This window comes from Heteronotia binoei, chromosome 1 (genome assembly GCF_032191835.1).
Source record: "Heteronotia binoei isolate CCM8104 ecotype False Entrance Well chromosome 1, APGP_CSIRO_Hbin_v1, whole genome shotgun sequence".
Classification (NCBI taxonomy): Eukaryota; Metazoa; Chordata; class Lepidosauria; order Squamata; family Gekkonidae; genus Heteronotia; species Heteronotia binoei.
In genome coordinates, this window is record NC_083223.1 from 183,026,824 (window position 1) to 183,054,088 (window position 27,265).

The 27,265-nt window shown below is 42.9% G+C and overlaps 1 protein-coding gene across 1 annotated transcript in view; it reads left to right on the top strand.

Annotated features, from left to right (window-relative positions):
• Positions 1-27,265, top strand: part of DAAM2 (dishevelled associated activator of morphogenesis 2) — a 349,542-nt gene that overhangs the window by 205,889 nt on the left and 116,388 nt on the right. Inside the window, exons 4-5 of the mRNA XM_060245049.1 lie at positions 8,040-8,114; positions 13,909-14,003. Coding sequence (XP_060101032.1) covers positions 8,040-8,114; positions 13,909-14,003 — 170 coding nt within the window. The remainder of the gene's footprint in view (positions 1-8,039; positions 8,115-13,908; positions 14,004-27,265) is intronic.

Here is a 27,265-nt window from a genome sequence, read left to right on the forward strand (position 1 = left end):
ATTCATGACTATAAAATAAACCCTTTTAGAAACAACATAAGTTAATAAAAAATAAAATCAATAAAACAGTATACAGTTTACAGTTTAAGAGGTCAAAGGGCGACAGGTATGGGGCCGACTGTTTAACCTGGCGAAGATGGTAAAATGCCAGCTTTGGACCAGCTTTGTAACCAGGGCCTCCATTGAAAGGGAGGCATAGAGCATCAGCCCCTATCTCTTTCCCTTTATCTGCTCCTTTGACTTAAGGTTTCCATCGCCTTCCCCATCCATGCAGTCTCTACCTAGGGAAGAAGAAGACTGCAGATTTATACTCCACCCTTCTCTCTGAATCAGAGACTCAAAGCGGCTTACAATCTCCTATATCTTCTCCCCCCACAACAGACACTCTGTGAGGTGGGTGGGGCTGAGAGGGCTCTCACAGTAGCTGCCCTTTCAAGGACAATTCTTGCGATAGCTATTGCTAACCCAAGGCCATTCCTGTATAATGCCCCTGTATAAATCGATGGTGCGGTCTCATTTGGAATACTGTGTGCACTACTGGTGACCGCACCTCAAAAAGGATATTATAGCATTGGAGAAAGTCCAGAAAAGGGCAACTAGAATGATTAAAGGGTTGGAACACTTTCCCTATGAAAAAAGGTTAAAACGCTTGGGGCTCTTTAGCTTGGAGAAACGTCAACTGCGGGGTGACATGATAGAGGTTTACAAGATAATGCATGGGATGGAGAAAGTAGAGAAGGAAGTACTTTTCTCCCTTTTTCACAATACAAGAACTTGTGGGCATTCGATGAAATTGCTGAGCAGTCAGGTTAAAACAGATAAAAGGAAGTACTTCTTCACCCAAAGGGTGATTAACATGTGGAATTCACTGCCAAAGGAGGTGGTGGCGACTAGAAGCATAGACAGCTTCAAGAGGGGGTTAGGTAAAAATATGGAGCAGAGGTCCATCAGTGGCTATTAGCCACAGCGTGCCATTGGCCTGATCCAACATGGCTTCTCTTATGTTCTTATTCCAGCAGCTTGTGGAGTGGGGAATCAAACCAGGTTCTCCCAGATAAGAGTCCACACACTTAACCAATACACCAAACTGGCTAGAAAAGGACACTCTTTCTCCACAGTTTGCCTCCACAGTCTCTCTCCACAGTGGTGGGGACCAAGCATCTAACATTATTCTTTCCCCGCTTTGACCTTGACAGCAACCCTATGAGGCAGGTTAGGCTGAAAGTCAGTGACTGAAAGTCTGAAACTTTGTGACAGGTCCGATATAACTCAGTCAGCTTCCATAGCAAGAACCTGTGTCTCTCAGACCCTGCTCTGAAGCCCTAACTCAGGGGTGTCAAATGTCTGGCCTGCGAGCCAGAGCTGGCCTACCCAGGGCTTTAGCAGCCCCCTGGGGCTCTTTTCTCCCTTCTCCCCTACTCCTGTCCTCACCGTTTGAAGCGCCAAGGCTGAGGAAGTTCCCTGCTCTTTCAGTTCCCTGCTGTCATGTTCTCAGGGTGCAGGCAGGCAGGAGTCCAAAACCAGTCCAAGGTCAAAGTCCAGGAAGTCAAGCAGGAGCCAAGTCACCAATGCAGAATCACAAACCAGAATCAGAAGTCAATGTCCAAAAGCCAAAAGGTCAGGGTGCCAAGGAAATCCAGCAGGTCAGGATCAGGAAGGAGCATGGATGCAAGCCAGAGAATAGACTTGTTGCTTCCACAAGGTTACCAGGTCTTGGGTTGGAGCTATATGGGAGCCTCAATCAGCCTGCTCCCTGGGTAGCAGTGACTCTGCTAGAACAGAGCTGAGAGATCTGAAGCATCAGTGTGCCTCATGTCTTCACTCTGTCTTCGCTCTTTCCAGAGCCTGCTTCGAACTCTTGAGATGGGAGGGGGAGAGCTTGGAGGAGATTGATCGTCAACAGCTGACACTGCTGCCTGGGGAGTGATTGCTGGGCCAGCTGTTGTTTGTTCTGCTGAGGAACTGGCTGGCAACTCTTCCAGGTCTGTTAACCCTTCCAGCTCCTCCTTGTCAGGGCTCATGACACCTGCCTTTTCTGCCTTGTCTTTGCAGGTTGCAACACAGATAAAACTGCAAGGAAAATGTGGAACGGACACTCCATCAAAGCTCTGGGAAGAACATGGAGTAGATTTTCCATTAAGGTCTCTGAGTCCAGATTGATAGGGCCCGGGGGTCTTGATGGAAGATCATTTCATGTTTTCTTTGCAGCTTTGTCTGTGCTGCAATGTGTTTCAAATTCCTATATGGACAGATGAAGCTCTGGCTTCCTGGAGTTGTGCCCTTCCAAATAAAGAGCTGATGCTTTGAGCCAACTTGTCTTTGCTCAATGGACCTGGCTTAGTGAGTGCTCTATCCTAGGAACCTACAGCCAAAAGGGGATATTGCACTGGAGAGCCATTGCCAATCTAGGTACACTCCGAGAGGGTGGAGGAGAAGCTTGCAGTGCCATTTCATTGTTTTTAGAGGCTCAGAGCATTTTATATTTTTAGTTTCTGCTGTGATCCTTGTGCTTTTTCTTGATTTTTATTTTTAAAATTGTATTGCCAAATCCCACTATTCCTCACTTTCCATTATAAACAGAATATTGCAAGAGTTTTAAGCATGTACGTATTTTAAGTTAAAAATAATATTTTTAGTGTGTTTGTCCATGGTCTTTATAAAGTTTATATCTCCACTAGCTCACATTACATTTTATGACACACATGGCCTGGTCGCACAAAGTCCCATTTGTGTCAGATCTGGTCCGCCTAACAAATGGGTTCGACATTGCCCTAACTCCTGTGCCCTCGTCAAACTCCACCACAGAATCTCCAGGAACTTCCTACCAACCTGGAACTGGCAGCCATAGTTAGGACAGGCCCCAGTGAGCTCTCCCTAAGAGGCCTTTAATTATACCTTTCAGACCAACACTCTCTCTCTGATAATGTTTTTGGTCTTAAGCACAGGACTTAAGTCTGTCTCTTGTAGCGTTGCCAGGTCCAATTCAAGAAATATCTGGAGACTTTGGGGGTGGAGCTAGTAGACATTGGGGGTGGAGCCAGGAGCAAGGTTGTAACAAGCATAATTGAACTCCAAAGGAAGTTCTGGCCATTACACTTAAAGGAACTACACACTTTTTAAATGCCTTCCCTCCATTGGAAATAATGAAGGATAGGGGCACCTTCTTTTGAAACTTGGAGGGCGTTTTGAGGAGAGGGATTGGATGCTATGCTGCAAATTTGGTGTCTTTATCCCCCCCCTCTCTGAGTCCCAGATACCTGCAGATCAATTCTTCATTATATCCTATGAAAATCGGTCTCTATAAGGAATGATGGAGTGCTCAGCAGACATTTCTCTCCCCCCTCCTATTTATGACCCTGAAGCAGGGGAGGGCCTCCAAACTGGGGGATCCCCTGCCCTCACCTGGGGATTGGCAACTCTAGTCTCTTGCTTTCCCTCCCTATCTCTCTCTTTGTATCTAGCCAGCTGGTACAAGATGCCACCCCCCCCCCCGGTCTCTTTTTCCCCTTCAGAGGAGGATACGGAGGAGTCCTAAGCCAATCAAGGGAGTCCTCAGCCAATTGGAAGAAAGCCTTCCATCCTCCTCCCTCAGCCAATTGTGAGAAGGCTTTCTTTATGGCTCTTTCCCTCCTCCTCTTTTCCTCAGCCAGTAGAAGGAAAACTTTCTTTCTCTCCTCTGCAAAGCAGAGCAACAGGCAGCTTAGCCAATGGGAGAGAAGGGAGAGCCGTAAACTGCCAGAACCAAGGTTGGTTGCCTTTGACTCACAGAAGAAGCTTGGCTGACTAGCAACAGCCTCACGGGTGGGAGGGAGGAGCCAACCTAGCCAACCAATTAGTTCTTCCTCAAAGGCCTCTCCCACTGCCTTTTACTGAGAGAAGCAAGGTTAGTTGCCTAGTAGCAGCCACTGCCTAGCAGTATGGGCTGTTTTCTAAATGTATGGAAACTGTTTCTGCTTTAAAAGTAGAATTGACTGATTGATTAAGTGACATTTGTTTTAGTTGGCTGCCTGGAAGATAATTTTAAAAACATTTATTTGCTGAGTCTTTCTTCCTGTACTAAGTTGGGGGTTGTAGAAGCACTGCAGTACCTAGAATTCCTGTCTACAGATTGATAAAAGAGTGGGAAGTATAGAGAACATCTCTAAACTAGTCTCTGTCCTTTGTTGGACAAGTTTGAAGTCTTCTCCTCGGCCTTGCACATATATAAATTGAGAACTGCACATGACAGAGTATAACGTTATATTGCAAAGAAAAATCTTTTCTCCTGCTTCTTCCATCTTCCCTTTGCCCGTGCTACATATCAGTAAGGAACTCATGCTCTACTGGTGCTGCAGGCTGACCAGATATGATGAAGAGGAGAAATAGTATTGGCTCCAGTAATCCAGATTAGCAGTGATACCAGACATGAAAAATAGATGAGAAAGAGAGGTATGGGAGAGGCTGGTAAAAGGAAACAAGGTGGGGAGATGGAAATCATTTACATGGTAAAAGATTAAGTACAGAGATCCAGAACGTGGAAGCTCTGTTGTTCCAAGAATTTGCTATATGCTTTAAAAAGGCCATCTTCAGAACACCACAGAACCTGAAATACTTGTGGTTTCTGTGGGCAGGTCAGGGATTTCATCATTTTCCCCATTTCACCTAGTGAGCAGGACTAAGTAGAGATAAACAAGAAGAGAAAAATCACCACATTCACAGAGAATTCAACTGACCTTCCAAATCTCTTCATTTCTGTCTACTTTAGTCTGCAGTCAAGATTGTGATACTGACTTTAATTTTTTGTTGGCCTTAAATTTAACCAGTGATGATGTTGCCTTGATTTTTTTTTTAAAAGTTTTGAATATTCCAGGTATCATGGAGAAAATATTAATGCCTGAAAGAGCAATGGTCAGATGATTGGTTTTTTTATTTGTTATGGTTCTTCTGAATATCTGAGGGACTCTATGAATCGCCATTTTAGATGAAGTAATTTAACTCTCTGTTCCTAGTTTCCATGCTGGGTTGGGGCCTGTAATTAAAAAAAAATTAGCTGCCGTATTTGTAGAATATGTTGACTGCATTACAGTTGAATGATATTGGAAAACTGTTCTCATGGTGGTTATGGAGTTGTTGCTCTGGTGAAGAATGAGGCAGCTGCTTATAAAATCCTACAGATTGACATCTGTTTTTGAATTTAATATTTACACTGTTCACTTGGAGCTAAAGTGGGCTTGGCTCTAATATGTTCCTCCTTATGTAGTCTACTCATACAATTGGGTAATTATTTCCATGCATTCACGCCTATGTGGCTTTGGAGAGTAGCACCCTTGCATTCCTTCAGCATCTCCTGGAGCATGAAAGGATTTTTTCACCCATACTAAGTTGTCTTGCCGCCATTTGACATAAGATTTTTCTTCCTGATTTAGAAAACTGAATGAAGTTTTGTGTGTTCCATTTCTCTACAACAGTAGTTTTAATTTGATTTTGGGGCCTTTCCCGACAAATTCTGACAGTTTGAAAATGTTCACCAAGGCTGAATGAGCCATCTTCAAATAGCTGATGATGAGTAGTTCACTCTCGAATACATCCCAGACTCCTGTGTTGGCAGAACATCTCTTGAATTTGCCAAAGGGGGTATATTGTATTTAGTGTAGAGCAGGGGTGTTGAACTCATGAATCATAGAATCATAGAGTTGGAAGGGACCTCCAGGGTCATCTTGTCCAACCCCCTACACAATGCAGGAAACTCAGAAATGCCTTTCCCCAAATTCACAATACTCAATGCTGTCAGATGGCCATCTAGCCTCTGTTTGAAAATCTCCAAGGAAGGAGAGCCCACCACCTCCTGAGGAAGCCTGTTTCAATGAGGAACCGCTCTAACAGTCAGGAAGTTCTTCCTAATGTTGAGCCGGAAACTTTTGATTTAATTTCAACCCATTGGTTCTGGTCCTATCTTCTGGGGCCACAAAAAACAATTCCACACCATCTTCAGTGTTCATTGGTGCCATGGGGTAGAATAGTAAATGTTCTTGCATGAAGCAGGATGTCCTTAGGCTGCACAAAATATTTTTTTCAATTCTCTGTTTTTTATTGAATTTTAACAAGATATACAGCCATTGCAGAATCATGTTCACAAAAATTTCACTAAATATTGATGGAGTGTTTGTGAAGTTTTCGGAGATGCAGTTATCTGGTCTAACTCCAATGCTTTGCTTTAATATTTTTCTAAAACCACTACAGAATGTTATGTGGAGTACTATTAGGGATCAACAAATGTTTTCTGTTATCGTAGTTTTTAAATATTGTTTTATATTTTAACTATTCCCAGCTTTTCCCTTGCACATTTCTTTGTAGTGTGTGTGCAAGTTATATAGTGTTGAGGTAAAATTTCATAGTATTTATACAAACAAGGTATATCAGGCACAATATTCATTCAATATAATGTTGTATATTGATTTACAAAGAATGTTGAAAAAATCTCTACATTTTATGGGAAAATCTGATGCAGGGACAAAGAAAATGATGTTCTGTATGAAGAAGGAGCAAAATTGAAACTGAGGTTATGGAGGTCAAAGTAGCAGGCATGAGAAATTTGAAATCATCTCTAAATGTAGGATATAATCAGAAAATGGTGGTTTAACTACTACTGCCTCCTTTGCCTACAGAGCTTTCTTTGTGTTTTTAAGGAGAATAGAGTTACCAATTGAGAACTATGGATTATAAATAAATAAATAGAATGGCATTCAAGGGCAGCCTTGTCCCACTCAGTTCATGCTACTCTTGCCTTTAGATATTTTTGGTGTGTGTTTTAATAGGGACTTGCTTGCTATCTTGGCACTAGCTGGAATATAATATCTTTCACAAATGTGTGTACAAAAAGCAATGCCAGTCTTTGAAAGAGAAATTAGTGTAGAATTCCAAAGAAGTTCAGTGAAAATTAAATAATTTAACATTTGTCATGTATTCTTCTTGAATACATGACAAATGTTACAAACACAAACATTTATTGCCAAGGCTTTTTTGGTGTAGTGGTTAAGTGTGCGGACTTTTATCTGGGAGTCTGGGTTTGATTCCCCACTCCTCCACTTGCACTTGCTGGAGTGGCCTTGGATTAGCCATAGCTATTGCAAGACTTGTCCTTGAAAGGGCAGCTGCTGTGAGAGCCCTCTCAGTCCCACCCACCTCACAGGGTGTCTGTTGTGGGGGGGAGAAGAAATAGGAGATTGTAAGCCACTCTGAGTCTCTGATTCAGGGAGAAGGGTGGGGTATAAATCTGCAATTCTTCATCTTGTAGAAAAACCCCAGCAGGAACTCATTTGCATATTAGGTCACACCCCCTGACACCAAGCCAGCTGGAACTGCGTTCTTGCGTGTTCTTGCTTTTAAAAAAGCCCTGTATATAACCTGGATGCCAGTATACATCCAGACATACCGGTAATTCAAGATGCTGGAATTAATCTTTAGAGAACATTTGTAGCATAGGCTCCATGTATATTAAAGACTGCCTCTCCTTTTGACAGCCACCATGCTAGTTGTGGACCTTGAGCCAGGTACTCCTTTGTGTTCAGTCTGTTCTGTTGAGAAGCAGAGTCTTGACAGCAGTTTCCTGCATCTGTAAAATGGACTGTCCCCAGAAATCCATGGCTTCTCCTCTTTATCTTCTTTTAGAAAAGGGTGGATGCAAGATGTCCACCTTTTAATGTGAAGTTATTTCAGATGTGAGGGCGATCTGGCTGCAACATGTGTCACCCCATTGATCACCAGGGTTGATTTGGCTGATCTGGCTGGCTAGGCAGATGTCCTCTACCTCCCTCACCATTCCATGTGCGTCCCTCCCAAAGCTGCACACTTGGTGGAAGAGGACGACCATTCTAGTTAGGAGTGTACCATTCTTTGGTCAAGGGTATATGTTAGCTGCACCCTCCTGCTAGAACCTCCAAGCAAGTTGTTATTTCGTAATGGTTTTGTTCTTTCTTTATTGTTGATTTTATATTGTTGATTTTGTAAGCTACCTTGAGCTTTGGCAGTGTTTTAACTAAATGATTTTTTTCCTATTTCAGGAACAAGAGGATCCTAATAAACTTGCTACAAGCTGGCCAGACTATTACATAGACCGTATCAATTCCATGGCTGCTGTGAGTATCCCTCTCATTGTGAAAACTTTCTCAGAAAAACAGCAGGATCTTTGTTTATGTTTAATTTGATTTATACCCTGCCCTCTCCACTGTAGCGGGCTCAGGGCGGCTTACATCAAAATCATAGTGTACTATGATTGCAATAATAAAATCAATAAAACCATTAAACAATATAAGTTAAAACAATATACAGTTGGTGCTAACAAATTACATGTTACTCATATTCTCAGGACAACAGTTCCAGAATTCTCTTACGGTTGACTGAAGGCTTGCTTGAAGAGAGCGGTCTTACAGGCCTTGCGGAACTGAGCGAGGTCCCGCAAGGCCCTAACCTCTTCCGGCAATTGTTTCCACCAGGAGGGGGCTGCCACTGAAAAGGCCTGATCCCTGGTGGTCGACAATCTCACCTCCTTCAGCCTGGGGATCACTAGGAGATGTTGAGATCCAGATCTTAGTACTCTCTGGGGAACGTGTGGGGACAGTCAGTCCCTAAGGTAAACAGGTCCTCGGCCATATAGGGCTTTAACGGTGATAACCAGCACCTTGTAACAAATCTGGTACACTATTGGTAGCCAGTGCAGTTCCTGCAGCGCTGGCTGTATGTGCTCCCACTTGGGCTGTCACAATAGCAGCCTAGCAACTGCGTTCTGCAGTAGCTGAAGTTTCTGGGTTTGCGACAAAGACAGCCCCAAGTAGAGGGCATTACAGTAGTCCAGTCTCGAGGTGAGATATCTTTGATATCTTGTTTTACTACTTATTGAGGTTATGCCTTTTAGCTCTCCCCGGTTGTGGTTCCACAAATCAACAACCTTCAACTATTCAAGTGCCATAGCAATCTCTTCCAGGCTGGTAATGCAGAAAAAAAAGAGATGTTCTTTCCTAATGCAGCTGAGGGCAACAAAGAGACAGGCTACAAAGGATGCCTTTTATTTAATCATCTTCCTATAGCCTTAATCCAGAGAAAAAGTGGAAGTGGACCCAACTACTTTATACTGCTTGCATGGTCATCCTGGGAGAACAGATCTTGGCTTCTCTTGGCTGGTTTTAGCATATGAAAATCATTATACCTGCCTCCTTTCCTTTCTTTCTTCGTCCTTCAGCAGGGTGAGCATGTGAATGATTCATGCATTCTTCTTTCTATGGTTAGTAATCAAAGTTTAACAGCACAAATAAACCCTTTCCTTACTTTACTGAGGAATAGAAAGCTACTTCTATTGCACATTGTTGCTTTTGGATGGTTGTCAGTATTTGCACTCAGTATATATATTTGTACTATAGAAGGGTTTGCAAATGAATGATAGCTTCAAAAGCAATTATTCAGAGTTTAAAGCTATACTCAGTTGTACATACTGTGTGTGCATGGGTGTGTGTGTGAGAGAGGTAATCAATGAAGTGTGATTGATGCATCACTTTTCCTTGTGTTGGAAATAATTTTTGTGAAGCACAACGATAAGATAGAAAGGAAAATATAACTTTCAGCACATGTTACAGCTGAATGTTAACTATACTTGGATAACTTTCTAATACCTACCTACAAATGATACTCTTTTCATCCGTAATTTATCGCACAGACAGATTAAAAGGAAAAAAGAGATCTCCAGGGCTATTTTTGCTTTATTATTTATTTATTAAATTTATACCCTGCCCTTCCCAAAGTGGGTTCAGGACACGTAACATCAAATTATATAAACATTAAAACCCAGTCATCACATAATCATTAAAGCCAATAAAACAATTAGACAATTAAAAGATGGCAATATAGATGCAAGAATTCAGAATCCACCCCCCTCATATGCTGGACATATGGCAATGGGAGTCACACTAACTCATGTCATATTAGGACTCCACAAAAGGTGGATGGTCAGGGCAGTTTCTATACAGGGAGGCCAGATAATTAGTGTCTACTGCCTTAATCAAAAGCCTGAAGGAACAACTCTATTTTACAGACCCTGCATAACTACAGTAAGTTCCACAAGGCCCTGATCTCAGGTGGGAGCATGTTCCACCAGGTAGGGGTCAGGACAGAAAAAAACCTGGCCCTGGTTGAAGCTAAGTGGATGTCCTTTGGGCCAGGGTTAACCAGTAAATGTTGATCAGTGGAGCACAAGGCTATAGTTTGACATTCAGATATTTTCAGTCAGGAAATATCTATATCTAATCATTGAGTTTTTTCCACCATTTACATGTAGGAGCTCTACTCTCTTTACAAAGGACTCCTCTGTTGCAAACAAACAGACAAAAACAATTGACAACAACCCTCATCCCCCCTCCCCTTTAAACCTAGGTCTATACAAAGCTCAAATCCTAGACAAAAAAAATCACCCACCCAAGAACAAAAAACCCACCACAACAACCCAGCATCGGGAGCAACATAGAAGAGTTACTTTTCATAACTCCATAGTGGGATTTTGGAGAAGTCCATGAGTTATTTAGAATCTCAGAGAAAAAAGGTTGTGCAATCCAGGACATGTCTCACCAAGCTCTTAGAAAATCCTTAATCCCCAAAGGCAAAGGCTTTGTTTTATTTTTTCCTCCTCTTATCCTTATATTCCTTAGCTTTTTTGGCTTATGGTGAGGGGGCAGAAAACTCTTAACAAATCATGCTCCTTGAGATTCTGAGCTAGAAAGTTACTGTTCCAGTAACTTGCAGTTGATGTCATATACAGCATGTCACAGAAGTGAGTTTACCCCCTCACATTTTGTAAATATTTAAGTATATCTTTTCATGTGACAACACTGAAGAAATGACACTTGACTACATTGTAAAGTAGTGAGTCTGCAGCTTGTATAACAGTGTAAATGTGCTGTCCCCTCAGAATTACGCAACACACAGCCATTAATGTCTAAACTGCTGGCAACAAAAGTGAGTACACTCCTAAGTGATAATGTCCAAATGGAGCCCAAAGTATCAATATTTTGTGTGGCCTCCATTATTTTCCAGCACTGCCTTAACCCTCTTGGGCATAGAGTTCACGAGAGCTTCACAGGTTGCCACTGGAGTCCTCTTCCACTCCTCCATGACGATGTCACGTAGCTGGTGGATGTTAGAGACCTTGCGCACCTCCACCTTCCGTTTCAGGATGCCCCACAAATGCTCAATAGGGTTTAGGTCTGGAGACATGCTTGGCCAGTCCATCACCTTTACCTTCAGCTTCTTTAGCAAGGCAGTGGTCATTTTGGAGGTGTGTTTGGGGTCGTTATCATATTGGAATACTGCCCTGCGGCCCAGTCTCCGAAGGGAGGGAATCATGCTCTGCTTCAGTATGTCACAGAACATGTTGGCATTCATGGTTCCCTCAATGAATTGTAGCTCCCCAGTGCCAGCAGCACTCATGCAGCCCCAGACCATGACTTTCCCACCACCATGCTTGACTGTAGACAAGACACACTTGTCTTTGTACTCACCTGGTTGCTGTCACACACGCTTGACACCATCTGAACCAAATAAGTTTATCTTGGTCTCATCGGACCACAGGACATGGTTCCAGAAATCCATGTCCTTAGTGTGCTTGACCGTTTTCACACACAGCTTACCTCGCAGCCACAATCTTGTTCCCTCAGCAGCGTCCGGTCGGATTTCCCACCATCTGTGCTGAAGTTACAGGAAGTGCCGCAGCTTTTGCGTAGCAAATGTAAACCGCTAAAACCCAGTTTACGTTTGCTACGCAAAAGCTGCGGCACTTCCTGTAACTCCGGCACAGGTGGTGGGAAATCCGACAGACACTGCGGAGGGAACAGGATTGTGACTGCGAGGTAAGCTGTGTGCGAAAACGGTACTTGTCTGCAGCAAACCTTTTGCGGGCTTTCTTGTGCATCATCTTTAGAAGAGGCTTCTTTCTGGGACAACAGCCCTGCAGACCAATTTGATGCAGTGTGTGACATATGGTCTGAGCATTGACAGGCTGACTCCCCCACCCCTTCAACCTCTGTAGCAGTGCTGGCAGCATTCATACATCTATTTCCCGAAGCCAACCTCTGGATGTGACACTGAGCACAGGCACTCAACTTCTTTGGTCGACCATGGCGAGGGCTGTTCTGAGTGGAACCTGTCCTGTTAAACCGCTGTATGGTCTTGGCCACCGTGCTGCAGCTCAGTTTCAGGGTCTTGGCAATCTTCTTATAGCCTAGGCCATCTTTATGTAGAGCAACAATTCATTTTTTCAGACCCTCAGAGAGTTCATTGCCATGAGGTGCCATGTGGAACTTCCAGTGACCAGTATGAGGGAGTGAGAGTGATAATCTGCTCCCCCATCACATCTGATACCTTGTACCACTAACAAGTCACATGACACCAGGGAGGGAAAACGGCTACTTGGGCCCCATTTGGACATTATCACTTAATTCTCCTGAGCAATTTGGGTGAGATGAGGACTGTTCTGTATTTAGAGCCTTCTGATAATCGCAATGTTCATATTAAACACTGTATTTATTGCATTTGTATTTCATCCTTTTGTGACATGTGGTAGAAGTGAAGAGCTTGAGGCTTTGTAATGATAGAAATTCCTTTGTAGGTTATTCAGACAACCAGTTACCTTCACAAAACTCAAATGGCAAAATCTCTGTGTGAGGCCAGAGAGGCCACAGCCAGTTTGGTGTAGTGGTTAAGTGTGCGGATTCTTACCTGGGAGGACTGGGTTTGATTCCCCACTCCTCCACTTACAGCTGCTGGAATGGCCTTGGGTCAGCCATAGTTCTCACAGAGGTTGTCCTCGAAAGGGCAGCTTCTGTGAGAGCTCTCTCAGCCCCACCCCCTCACAGGTCTGTTGTGGGGGAAGAAGATAAAGGAGATTGTAAGCTGCTCTGAGACTCTGATTCAGCTTTCTTTCTTTCTTTCTTTCTTTCTTTCTTTCTTTCTTTCTTTCTTTCTTTCTTTCTTTCTTTCTTTCTTTCTTTCTTTCTTTCTTTCTTTCTTTCTTTCTTTCTTTCTTTCTTTCTTTCTTTCTTTCTTTCTTTCTTTCTTTCTTTCTTTCTTTCTTTCTTTCTCCCCCCCCTCCTCCTTGATGTTGCCTCTTGTGTTGGGTCTTAGCAGTTTTTAGCCTCTTTACTCACCAATGCTTATAGCAAGCAGTTGACCTATCTGCCATGATTCTGTCTAATTGCCTTTTAAGCCATCTGTGCTCATGGACATCACTATCTCCCCTGGCAGTGAATTCCATCATTGACTGAATTGTTACTGAGACATTTTGTTCATCTGTGTTCTATAGGGTCTACTACTGAGAGATAGAATATATTCAACTGATTTCAACCAAACTGCAGCACAAACACATCAGTTTGTTCAAGGCTTTTCAAAACAAGGTTTACAATTTTTTGTTGTGTGGGGAAGAGGAGTTAGATTTTCTACTGAGCAATTTTGTGTATCTTAAAGGATCAAGTTTGTTAAGCAAAACTATTTGCTAGTCCTGTTTAGGTATTTGCAACTGCCTGAGTCTAACAATAGTCTCAGAGTGGATTGGCAGACTTTGCTGTGCTGAGTGGTAGGACAGTTATAGGATCAACACCAACAACTGTAATTGATGACAATACAGTATCTTTTACTACATGCTGCATTTTTAGAATGCCAGTCTCTAGTTATATTAAACATCTATAGTAGTTGAGCAAAGCAAAATCTCTGTTTAAGAACCATCCCTACCCAGCTTTATTACTGTACATTCTATTTTCTTAGGGAACACGTCAACTGCATATCCAATTTAGCCTGTCAGATGGCTTTTGCTGATTAATTCAGTGATCTCAGTAGTCTCAATTTTCTCTGATCTGGTGCTGGATTAGTAATAATTTATCTGTCTTTTTCAAATAGATGCAGACCCTGTATGCTTTTGATGAAGAAGAAATGGAAATGAGGAATAAAATAGTTGAAGACTTGAAGACAGCTCTTCGGACACAACCCATGAGGTAATTATCTATTCCCATTGCCCACATTGTGTTCTTCTTGAACTGAACTTGAACTTCTTGAATTGAAAGCAGCTAGGTGCTGTCTTGAAATCACACACAATGGTAGAGGAGAGAATCTATGTCTGTCATATAAGTGGCATCATATTTTCATTTCTGTCTTAAGTTAGCCAGTACAGAGTTTAGAGAACTTGTAACTGTACCTTCAAACCAGCAGCTTTCTCCAGGTTCTACAGGGCCATGTTTTTCAAACTTTCTATTTTATAAACTTCTTTAATCTGAAATTACTTGACCTTTCCCTTAAAGCTTATTGAGTAAATCCATCCAATTTCTGTAGCTCTGTTCCTAGTTGTCCAACTCATGCATCCTCCAAACCTCCTTTCTGCCTTCTTTCTCTACCACTTTCTCCCTTGGTTTCCTTCATGTCCTTTTCGCTTCCACTGGTGCATCTGAATGTGACTGCATGACTTACTACCATTAGTTCCAGTAGTTGTTATCTACACTTTGTGAAAGCACATGTGTGCAGCCTTTTGGGGGATTTAGTTGGGTGGGAGGTTTGGAGCTCTTACCTGTAGTGGATTTCTTGGCAGAAACAGGGAATCTCTTCCAATTAAAGTGACCCTGTTATATCTTGTCAGCCCCCGTTTGCTACCATCCATGGATTTGGAAAATGTCCAATCAATAGACCATTTTTTCCCAGTAATTTCAAGGCTGGCATTTGGATATTGGATATTGGATATACATACCGCCCTATACTCTGAATCTCAGAGTCTCAGAGCAGTCACAATCTCCTTTACCTTTTCCCTTCCCACAACAGACACCCTGTGAGGTAGTTGGGGCTGAGAGACCTCTTACAGCAGCTGCACTTTCAAGGACAACTCCTGCGAGTGCTATGGCTGACCCAACACCATTCCAGTAGCTCCATGTAGAGGAGTGGGGAATAGAACCCAGTTCCCCCAGATAAGAGTCCGTGCACTTAACCACTACACCAAACTGTGCCCTTAACCACTACACCAAACTACACCAAAATTGGCATATAATAAATTGAAAAGGAGCAGTTTGTGTTCTCTACCACAAAATTTTTAGAGAAGTGATTATTTCAAATATATAACATTCTGATGGAAGCCAAACTAGAGAATATGTACACACCGAAAGGGGATAAAGTAAAAGACTTAAAATAACAAACACATTTTATTGGCTTAGTGGAAATGTATATATTGTCAAGATCTTGACTATTTGTTCGCTGTTTTCAGGAAAATTCTGTAAAATGCCTTTTCTACAGGTTCCTTATGGCACTTCTTTTTTCTTTTCTTTTCCTTATATATATATTTAATGTCAGTATTGACTATCATATTCGTTGACTACTCTTTCAGTCTTCAGGTGAATTAAAATTCTTAACTTTGACTGGAGTGTGCTCAGAATCCTTTAATACCTTTAATACCAGGAAAACTCTCAAGAACACTGGTGGCCAGGCAGACCAAGCCAAATCCTAGTAATGCAGGCAGCGCCTGTTCAGCTTGGATCTAGCCAGTGGTAGGCTGACAGTAAGTGACAAAGAAGCCTACCTTCATTATTGTTGATACTGACTGAGTCTGAGCCAACAGGTACCACCTCTCAAAAGAAATCTGTGTAGGAGGTTGTAGCCTTCAATGAGGGGACGGGGGGGGGGGGGGGCAGCAGGACTGTGTACTTTTTTCATGGTTGGTGAGTTTTTCACCACAATCAGTGGTGCTCATTGAGGTTCCCTTTATGACAAAGAACCAAGTCCACAGGAGCATGGTTCCCTCCATCTGTCTGCTTTGTCCCTTTAAAACCTCACAAACTGAGTTGTGCTTGTAGAATTTTGTTATATGTGGAATTAATTTACTTGATACTACTTCATTCAACAAAGTTCGGTACAACTTGGAAATTTCAATAAACCTATCATATATTGTTTTTTTTTGGGGGGGGGGGGAACTGAGTTGTGCCTCTGGCATGGGTTGTTTCACCAGGCCTGAGCAGATCTGGTTGTCAGTTTGGTGTAGTGGTTAAGAGTGGCAGACTCTAATCTGGGAGAACAGGGTTTGATTCCCCACTTCTCCATATGCAGCCAGCTGGCTGACCTTAGGTTGGTAACTCTCTGAGAACTTTCTCAGACCCACCTACCTCATAGGGTGTATGTTGTGGGGAGAGGAAGCCACTCGGAGAAGCCAAGTGAAGGGTAGGGTATAAATCCAACTCTCCTCCTCCCCCCACAGCTCCTTTTCTTGGTTTGTCTTTCTCCCTTCTCAGCCCTTCCCAGCCAGCCTATCTTTCTCTCCTTCCCCATCTTGGTTAACAATTCCCTTCTTATCCCTGGGGTTCCACCCATGTGAGCCAAGCCTAGCACTGCTTCTCCCTTCTCTGAATCTATTCTGAATCTGAATTATTTCTTAACAACTTCCTTGCCTTTCACTGCCATAGCTGGGTTTGCATAGGGCTAGCCAGAGACCCTGGCCATTGGCAGGGGATGGTGCGTATAGGGTTGGGAAACTCCAGGAGATTTGGGGATGGAGCCTGGGGAGGACAGAGACCTGCCTCAGTGAGGTACAATGCCATAGAGGCCACCTTCCAAAGAAGCCATCTTCTCCAATGGAAGTGATCTGTGTAGTCTGGAGATGAGGTGTAACTCTGAGGGATCCCCAGGTCCCACTTGCGGATAGTATTCCTATTATGTGCCCCAGCCAACACCTTGGGCATTGATGTGCAATATAGCTTTAGGCTGAAAGCTGGCAAAATTGTTTTGCATACTTAAACCCCACTGGCTTCAATGGAATTTCACATACTATATTGCTCAGCAACTGCTTGGTGGAGATGAGCTCTCCTGCTGGTGTTTCACTCCCAACTCCTGCAGGGGCCATCATTCTGCTACTGCCATCTCAGCTGTGCCTCACTCTGTTCTGGAGCAGCTTCTGCCTTTGGCCCAGAGGTTGGGGCTCCCCTGGCCTCAATTGCCAGTTCTGTGCCACAGAAATAATCTGGGGGGGGGGATATCCTTAAATGTCTGAGACCAGCCTATCTTAAGGGTGGTTCTTGTTATACCCATGCATAAGAATATTAAAAGACACAAAAAGTGGTATTTCCCTCACCAAATATCTGAGGCATAAGGCAAGAGAGAAAATAAGGAGCATTCTCAAGGACTACCTCCTCCCTTAACAGCCCGCCTAGTAAGATCTGCCTTCCCAGCTCTGCTTTTGGTGCTCCCACCTTCAGGGTTTTTTTTTTTAATAGTTGTGGCACCTTGCTTGTGGAATGCCCTTCCCCTTGAGGCTTACCTGGCACCTATGTTGCCTCTTTTAGGCATTAGGCCAAGCCTGTTCACCAAGGGTTTTAGTTAAAAGGTTGATTTTTTTAAACACTATTTTATTATGGATACTTATATTAAGCTGTCTGTGGTCTGTTTCCATGGTCTGTGTTTTTTGTGCTGGCTGCCTCCCCCCCCCCCCCCAAAAAAAAAATGCTGGAGTATAATTAATATATTTTAATGGGGAGGGTGTTGGTTGTTTTGTAAGCTACTTTGGGCAAGTTCAAGGAGAGACAGCATTAAAATTTTCTGAATAAATCAATGACAGCAAAACTGAAGTATAAAAAAGCATGAGAAGGTATATCAGTAATAGGAGTGCATTGTAAACCACAGATTAAAAACACTACCTGAATTCACAATATGAAAAAAGTGACAAGCATACTATTGTAAATAATACTCAGTGTACCAATAAAGGCCATATAAATACATAGGAATTCATTATAAAATGGACAGCATAAATGTACACTTCATCAAAAAGGAGTTAAAACACATGACAAAGAGATAGATTGTCAAGCCAAACTCAGTTTCGAGTTAGTTTCAGAGGGTAGCTATATTAGTCTGTAGTAGAGTGGCTAGATTTGAGTCCAGCAGCTCCTCAGACCAACAAGATTTTGAGGGTATAAGCTTTTGAGAGTCAAATCTCCCTTCATCAGTTTGGAGTGAGCTTTTATCAGAACATTATTGTTTTGCTGTGTAAATTCTTATTCATAATTTTACAGCCACCAAATCAAAGCATTGAGCCAAATAAGGTCTCTCTACTGTGCTGTGTAAGATGCAAAATAATATCAGATAATCTTGAGCAAGATCGACTAACATTATGATAGGAACCGTGTTTGCTACAGTGGAGTAATCATGTAAGTTTGTAAATTAAAAAAAAAAATCTGCAATATTTTTGTAGTTTTCTTTAAAGGTGTTGTAGCCTACACTTTGCCACAGCTCATTGCTACAGCTGTATCTTGCTGCAACTAACTGTTAATCAGCTTCCACAGTTTCCATCAGTTGTTCTGCCATGCTCAAGAGAGAAGAACATGTTTCCACTTTGCATGCCAGAATCCTCTGGTCATTATAATAAATATGTGGCCCATACCCTTCGCAGTCTTAATTCCCTGTCCTATTCAATTATACCAGAAAGGTCTTATCTAGTATGACGGCCCCCCTTTGGGGGTCTGCAGGAGTGGAGTATGGGAAATCTCTTTCTCAAGGCCAGGTTTCTCTGAACAAGCCCTGTATTGCTTTTGCTGGATACCTCTGACAGCAGGCATTTATTTCCTCTGTTTATAATAGCCCTAATGAGTGTCAGCACCAGCATTCACGAACTGTCACATAAAGCCTTTGCTTTAAATTTGCTGGCAGCAGTGCTAAGAACTCCCCCCGGCGCCCCCCCCCCCCCGTGTAGCTATAGCCAAGCCAAATTTTGAGTTAAGTCCCCATGTCTCAACTAATTTCCAGCGACTCAATTTGTTAGTTGCCAAGTGGGCAATATGCCAATGCCTGATGAGTGAGCCAATTCCCTCTTTGAAGGAAAGGATGCAGCAGAGAAGGGCCCATGGCTATATCAAATCCTTTTCGTAAGCAACTCCATACATGGGTTTTCAAAATACAAGTTTTAGAATTAGGTAAGAAATATGTGTCCCTTCATCAAATGATGGTATTGCCAATTCAGAAGCCATAAAGCCACACAGGGAAAGGGGAATGAAAATATCAGTGATGATTGATAGATGTGCATGTTTTTGAATCATCTAGTGGTTGGGAAGGCTGAATATATTTATTGCTAGTACAATTTTTTCACCTATAAATCCTCGTGTAATAATTGCCAAAGTTCTTAACGGGGTTATGTGACTCACCTTTATTATGATTGGGACTGTGCAAACTTTGCCAGAAAAGCAAATAAAAAACTTAAATCGTGAATAAATACAGCAAATCAAGCACATTGGCTGGTTCTGCTCTGCTTCCAAGGTGATAGGGTCCAAAGGGCTAGTTTTGGGGAAGCAAAAGGTAAGATAGAGGGAAAAAATGAAAATTTAGGCATCAGGAACAGAAACAGCCTCTTAAGAGCAAAGGGGAATAAAGTTCAGTACCCCACACAGGATACCACTTTCTGCTTTTGAAGCATTTACCAAATGTACCAAGTTCTTTTCTAAGTTCAGCCCTGATTTATTTCCAATTGTGTCTCCTGTCATTTCCTCATGGATTTAGTCACACATATCACTATTTGGGATATGAGATGAACCTTGGGCGTACGTCTTCCTCTGACTTCTTCTGTCCAGGAACAAAAGAAGAAGTACGTATGGAAGGGAATATCTCACTGCCCACGCTAATGAAATCCATTTATTCTTTCTTGGAGCAGATTGTCTGAGAGCAACCATGTCTGGATCAACATGGTACAACTGGGTTCACTTCTTACTTTATTCGAGTGTCTGTGACAGAGAGCCTGTAAGTCTTACTAGGCTGTGATTTCTCCCTCAAAAGTAATGAACAGACAAGTCTATTGAGAAGAATAATATTGTCTTTTGAAATTATGTTTGACACAATTGAGAACAGCTGTACTGTAGAACATAAGCCTCTGTAGGTGTGTTTCAGTGATTAGATTCAGTTCTTTAATAACCTGACCATTCACTGCACAGCTTAAGGATAAATCCTTGGCAAAATGATTGGACTGAAGAGAAATCTTCCTTGTGGATTGTACCCATAAACAACTTTGAATATTAAAATGTCAGGCTAGAAACAACTGCAAAAGCCATTACTGCTAGTAGATGTCAGTTGATCTGGGAAAAGTAGTGTAAGGAACAACAGGCAAACAAAAGTTTGTTGGATCTCAGCAGAGATTTGTTAAAGTTCTAAGAAAACGGGCAAGAGTATTATTTCAAGAAAATATTTTTTTCCTTTTGCTTAGAACTGTTTCTATTCTCTAGCTTACCTGTCTCCTCCTTTATTTTGGCTTGGTTTTGTCTTGTCATGGTTCTGATAACCTCTAATATCTCTGGTAAATAAAACCTATCTCACTTCCTTCTATAGGCAGGCATCCAGCCTTCATTATTGACAATGATGGGAGTACCTTCTGATCCAAAGATACTTGTCTCAGCTAGACTGGGAAACCAGTCTGAAGGGTGGAAAACCTGCTGCTAGTTATCAGACAATGTGCATAGAACAGGGGTAGCCAACCTTTCCCCTCAAAAGTGTGTCATGAGTCCAGCCTAAAACAAAGCCAAAACAGCAATATTCACCTCACCTCCATTTTATCCTCACAAAAACAACCTTGTAATTAGGCAAGCATGAGAGAGAACAGAGGGTCCAGTGAGCTCCATGGCATGGTCAGGATTTAAACCTGGGTATCCTAGATCAGGGGTGTCCAAGGGTTGCTCTCCAGATGTTTTTTTTTGCCTACAACTCCCATCAGCCCCAGCCAGCATGGCCAATGGCTGGGGCTGATGGGAGTTGTAGGCAAAAAACATCTGGAGAGCTACCCTTGGCCATCCCTGTCCTAGATCATAGTTTGATACTCTAACCACTACTCCACACTGGTGTTTAATCAACTATTTTACCTAAAGGCTATAGTGGAGGCCCCAGATGGAGACATCTAGGGTCTTAGCCAAGAGCCTACACCCTCCTACAGTACATTTACATGGCTGTGATTCTACCAAGGAAAACTTTTAGCACCCTTGTCTCAGGCTGACTGTAGGATATGCCAGATGGTAGCAATATGTGGAAATGTTCATGCTGTAGAATGCAGTGATCCAACACTGATCTCTGGGAGTTTGCAGCTGTATCCAAAAGGATACATATGCACACATCTATAAAGGCACAGATGTGCATCAGCCTTAGAATGTAAAGATGGAAGTGTTACTAAATACATATGCTGCACTGAATAGCCTTGGTTTGTATTCCGAATTGTTGATTTTTCTAGGGATGGAAAATGTAACTCTAGAAAGTTTTTTTTTTTATGGTCTCCCCCTTGCTTATGTCAGCTAAGGTTGGAAAAAAATCTTATTGTGCTCCAATAAAGAGCACTGCCATTTAACACATTTGACTGTAACCATTTGTGGTGTGCTGCCTTCATTCTTCAAGCATGCATGCATGGACCAACTTTAAAATTCAGATTTGAACAGGCACCAAACCTCATACTGAATTCCCTTCTTACTTATGTCCTTGGTTTTTCCTGGTTTCTGGTCAAAGCCAATTGGATGAAGTTACTAAAGGGGGGGATAATGGACCCTCCAATAAATCTGGCCCAAATTCAATATAAGTTCTCAAATTCTTTTTTTAAGAGTGAACTATATATAGATCTAGCCTTCATTCTACTTGTCTATCATTTGTTTATACACTACTGCAAGGCTCATAAATACTATGTTAAGACAGTACCCCTGAAAGAATAGTATGTTGGGAGCTTTGTGCCTTAATGCTGCCAAATCTGTAGACTGCAGAAGTGTGAATCAGATACAGCACAACCCTATACAGAAGCTGCAGCTATGCCAGTGGTTCATTGACACTGTGTTGGCTCCACCTGGTATTTGAAATGCTTCATTGTTCAGGTTTCTATTTGGAACTTATCAATAAGTTATAACCAGTTGTTCCTTTTGCCTGCAATGAGAATAAAGCTACCTGCCTCTCTCCATATCATCTGGAGGGGCTTTGCCCATAAATGTTACCAAACACAAATTGGTTCTTAGCCTTATGAAACAAAGCACATTTTACATGGTTGTGGCTCTTGTCATAACACATCACACATTTGTCTTCCTAAGTGGAATCCCCATCTAAAAGCATAGAACTAGTCTATGCAAATAGACTGTTTGCAGCCCTTGACATATTTGTTTTCTTTGTAAAGAAGAAGACGACTACAGATTTATACCCCGCCCTTCTCTCTGAATCAGAGTCTCAGAGCGGCTTACAATCTCCTTTATCTTCTCCCTCCACAACAGGCACCCTGTGAGGTGGGTGGGGCTGAGAGGGCTCTCACAGCAGCTGCCCTTCAAGGACAACTCCTGCAATACCAAACCAACCAAACCAGGCTCTCTACTGGGTCCACTCTACCCATTTAGATGGAGTGTTGTCTTGGCCTGTATTTGGTTAGGCTAACCCAAGGCCATTCCAGCAGGAGCAAGTGGAGGAGTGGGAATCAAACCCGGTTCTCCCAGATAAGAGTCCGCACACTTAAGCACTACACCAAACTGGCTCTCTAAAGTTCTCCCCCCCCACCCCAGTATGGGCCCAACATGTGGCAACTGCAATGAGAACCTGAGAAAGGTACGATCCCAGCATAGTTTTACCATTTTATTAATTGGCCATAGTTCTAAGTTTGGTTTCATTCTTTATCTCACCCCCCGGAAAATATACTGTGCAGTGCTCAGACTAATCTCTTCACAGTATTTAACCCTTCATTTCACCAGCCATCCTTTTAACAGTCATCACTGAGAGTAGCCCAGGAAACAGTATGACCATAGACCTATTCAAATCTCCCGGAGGTCCTGATTGTCAACAGCATTGTCTTGCACTGAAGACACTAGTCACTGTGAGCAAGTGTGTCTGAATGCTTGCACATCTTACGCAGATATTTCTGCAGATTATCTGTGAGCCGGTTTAGTTTAGTGGTTAAGAGCGGAGGATTCTAATCTGGAGAACTGGGTTTGATTCCCCACTCCTCCACATGCAGTTGCTGGGTGACCTTGGGTCAATCACAGTTTTTGAAAGAGCTGTTCTCTCAAGAGCAGTTCTCTCAGAGCTCTCTCACCCCACCTACCTCACAGGTGTCTGTTGTGGGGAGAGGAAGGGAAAGAGATTGTTAGCCACTCAGAGACTCTGAATGAAAGGTGGGGTATAATTCAACTCTTCTTCATGCTGTCTTTTAAAAGAACTTCAAATCTTGCCCCTTTTTGTTTTATGTCAGTAGATAACAAAAATAGTCTGGAAAGTGTTATGGGAGTTTTTTAGCATCAATGCAAGTTTAATCTCAAGAAGAGTCTATAAAACCAGGCCTTCAGCTTTGTGTCAATTTCCACCGGAATCAATATTTTAACCAAACAGCAACCCTCCAGTAACTGTACTTGTGGAATATAGAATTGTTTAACAGCACACAAGAAGGCTACTCAGGTACCTAGGACAGGGTTCCCAGCCTCCTGCTGGGGGCAGGGTTTCCCCTGATTTTGGGGCCTCCAGCCTACCAGCACAGGATTGTCCAGTAAGTGGGGGGGGGGAACCCCACCCTGAGGAGCTCCATTGGCACCCAACATGCCCGGCACAATGACGTCACCTGGAAGTGATGTAATTGCACTGGGGATGCTCTTTCATTTTGGTTAAAAACTCTATAGTATCATAAGTTTTTACGAAAATATTAGAGCATCCTTGTGCAGTGTGTCTGGTGTGATCATGTCAATTCCGGGTGGTGCCATTGTGCTGCTCATGCTTTGTGCGCATGAGGGAAGTCCCCCCATCGGCAGCCAGGCAAGACTTGGCAACCCTAACTAAGGGTAAGTGCAAGAAAGTAGATATTCTTTAAAAAGTAACATGACTGACTTTAGTGTGTATGGAGGGTAAAAATAAATGAGATATTGCAAAATCCATGAATGGATTTTATAAGCAGCTGCAGGTCCCCTGGTTTGGGTTATGCAGAGTTTTTGAGGTCAGTGTCCCAATCTCAAACAGCTTAACTGAGCTGCTGACTGCTTCATTGGGAAAGTAAGGCCAGTTGTCTGGGAAGACGTCAACATTCATGCCAAGGCTACCTTGTTGGGAATGGCTCAAGGTTCCATGGTTTCCATGACAACTGTGGGCTTGCCTCGGGTAAAAATAGGTCCTACACACTGTGCAAGTCACACTCTTGATCTGGAGTTTTGTTCCGGGCAGGAAGAAGGTAGTCTGAATGTGTGGGGAATGAAGACTGTCCCTTCTTCATTTCCCACACATGTCATGAAGAGATCACTACTTGCTGTGGTTTAGACTTACAGGGATACCAATACTCCTCAGGGGTGGAGGATCAATCAAGATGATCTGCTCCTGTAGCCTGATGGATCCAATAGGTTTTCAGATGGCATTGGGGATTTACTGCTGATATGGTTGGTGGTTCTGTTCATGCCCTAGTTGACCTCTGGAATGGGGAAATGACCCAGACAATTGGCACAATTGCACTTAGACACCTTATTTTATGTTGATGAACCTGTGTAGCCCCTTCGGTACAGAGGAGCTGTGGACTATGAAAGCACAGGGAAGATGGCTAGAGCAACAGTGTAGAAAGATTCAGGATGAATCTCTTAAGGCACAGGCTAGAGCTCATTTTAAAGCCTACCTGGTGGCAGTGATGGTGACAAAAAAACAATGCCTTCTTGGTGGTCAGGGGTGTATTGGGTTTTGGCCAGTGGGAGGAGGTGGAGTGCTCTGCAGCCTGCTATGAGCATTCTGCCAAGCACTTTGCAAATAAAATCTCTTGCACCCATTCCAGCTTGGGCTCTATGTTAGCAGCAGCAGGATCAGATTATCAGGAGAGCTGAATATCTACTGTCCAGTTTCAGATGTACTGTTTTTGAACAAGATGATTCCATGAATGGTGGCTGGCCAGCTTCAGAGATTAGTGAATGAAGTGGATTGCTTAGCTCCATTCCAACATGGTTTGGGCCTGGTTATGAGACTGAAACTGCCTTGTTGCCCTGGTGCCAGGAGATGGACACAGAGAGTGCAACCTTCTTAACTGTCCTGGAACTCTCAGTAGCTTTTGATACTTCCTTTGGGAAGTGTAAAAGACTGGGGAAAGCAATGGCAAACCACCCTGTAAAAAGTCTGCCGTGAAAACGTTGTGAAAGCAGCATCACCCCAGAGTCGGAAATGACTGGTGCTTATACAGGGGACCTTTCCTTTTCCTCCTTTGGGAATGAGACTGGGAGACACTGTTCTGTGCTAGTTCTGGTCCTACCTCAAGGATAGGTTTCAAGTGTGCTGCTGAGGCTTTTGCTCTGCCCCTTGTCTGCTGGCCTATGGAGTTAGCCAAGGTTCCATCTTGTCTCCCATGCTTTTCAACATCTTTGTAAAGCCAATGGGAGATATCATCTGAAGATATGGGCTGAGCCATTGCTAGTATGCAGATGCTACTAGCAGATATCAAGGTGGCTGTGGGAACTATTAAAATTGGAGGCAGTTTTGAAATGTGTGAGGGCAAACAAGTTGAAACTTAAACTTAGCACAATGGAGGTGCTATTGGTGAGAGGAAGATCTGACCCAGGAAATTGTTATCCCCTGTTCTGGATGGGATTGCACTCCCCTTAAAGGAACAGCTTAATACCTTAGGAGTGTTCCTGGACCCAGGCCTCCTGTTGGATAAACAGGTGGCAGAGATGGCCAGGGGTGCCTTTCAGCACCTTTGGCTGTAGAGCCAACTGCGGCCCTCCCTGGACAGAAAAACTCTTGCCACTGTGGTGATTACTGTAATGCGCTTTATGAGGCACTACTCTTGAAGACTGTCGAGAAGCTACAGTTGGTAACAGAACATTGTGGCTAGAATGTTGACTGGAATGTGTCATATGGACTATATCACTCCAGTCTTATTCCACCCACACTTATTTATTTATTTATTTATTTATTTATTTATTTATTTATTTATTTATTTATTTATTTCTATTTGTATCCCACCCTCCTCGCCTTGGCGGGCTCAGGGCAGCTCACATAGACATGCATGTGCATGAGTAAACACAGTAATACATTAAAACCATAAACCGTAGAATAATATAAAAACCATAAAATACATAAAATATTTCGGTGCTATAATCTTAGTTTTCGATTCTCTTCAGATATCTTTGGATGCCATTCTTTGGTTGCCCTTGCTGTCCGAGGCTAGTTAGGTGGCTACCCAAGAAAGTATTCTCTGTCATGACACCAAAACTTTAAAACTCCTTCCCTAAGGATATTCATAGAATTATAGAGTTGTAAGGTACCTCTAGGGTCATCTAGTACAACCCCATGCACAATGCATAAAATTCACAAATACGACCCCCCCACCCACAGCCAGTGACCTTTGTTCCATTCCCAGAAGTTGACAAAAAACCTCCAGAATCCCTTGCCAAAGTGGCTTGGAGAAAAATTGCTTCATGACCTCAAAGTGGCAAGCAGCATTATCCTGGGCATGTAAGAAAGGGCCATGTGAACAAAACACTGATGCAGCCCTTTCTGCCCTCCCTCTGATGATCTGCATAAGTTCACAAAATCAATATTGCTGTCAGATGTGTATCTAGCCTCTGTTTAAAAACCTCCAAAGAAGAAGAGCCTCTTGAGGAAGCCTGTTCCACTGAGGAACTGCTCTAACTCATGAAGTTCTTTGCAATGCTTAGCCAAAAACTGTTTTGTTTTAATTTCAACCTGTTGGTTCTGGTCTGACCTTCTGGGGCAACAGAAAACAACTCTGCACCATCCTCTGTATGACAGCCCTTCAAGTACCTGAAGATGGTGATCATATCACCTCTCACTCATCTTATCTTCAGGCAAAACATACTGATTCATCTGTCTCCTTCTACCAGTATCTTTTGCCAGCAGGTGAAGATTTTCTTGTTTTCTCTGGCATACCCCTACTAATGGTCTTTGGACTTCCTTCTAGTGTTGCTTGTGTTTTAAATTCAATTTTACGTTGTTTGTGTTTTTAATTCAATTTTAGTTGTTTAAATGTTTTCATGTTTGCCACATTGTGGATCCTGAATAAATGTTAGGTGGCATCGCAAAGCATGGAGGCACACCATCCACCAGGCTGTCTCTTCCTTTGAGATTGCACGCATAGCTGGTCTTGAGGACAAAAGGAGATTGAGGAAGAATCGCACTGCTACAGGACCAACCCTAAATCAGACTTTTCCCTGCAGCTGCTGTGGCCGGACCTGCCTGTCCCGCATTGGTCTTGTCAGCCACCAGCGAGCCTGCAGCAAACGTGGACTATTGCACCCTTCTTAAATCTTCGTTCGCGAAGCCAAGCCGAGAGAGA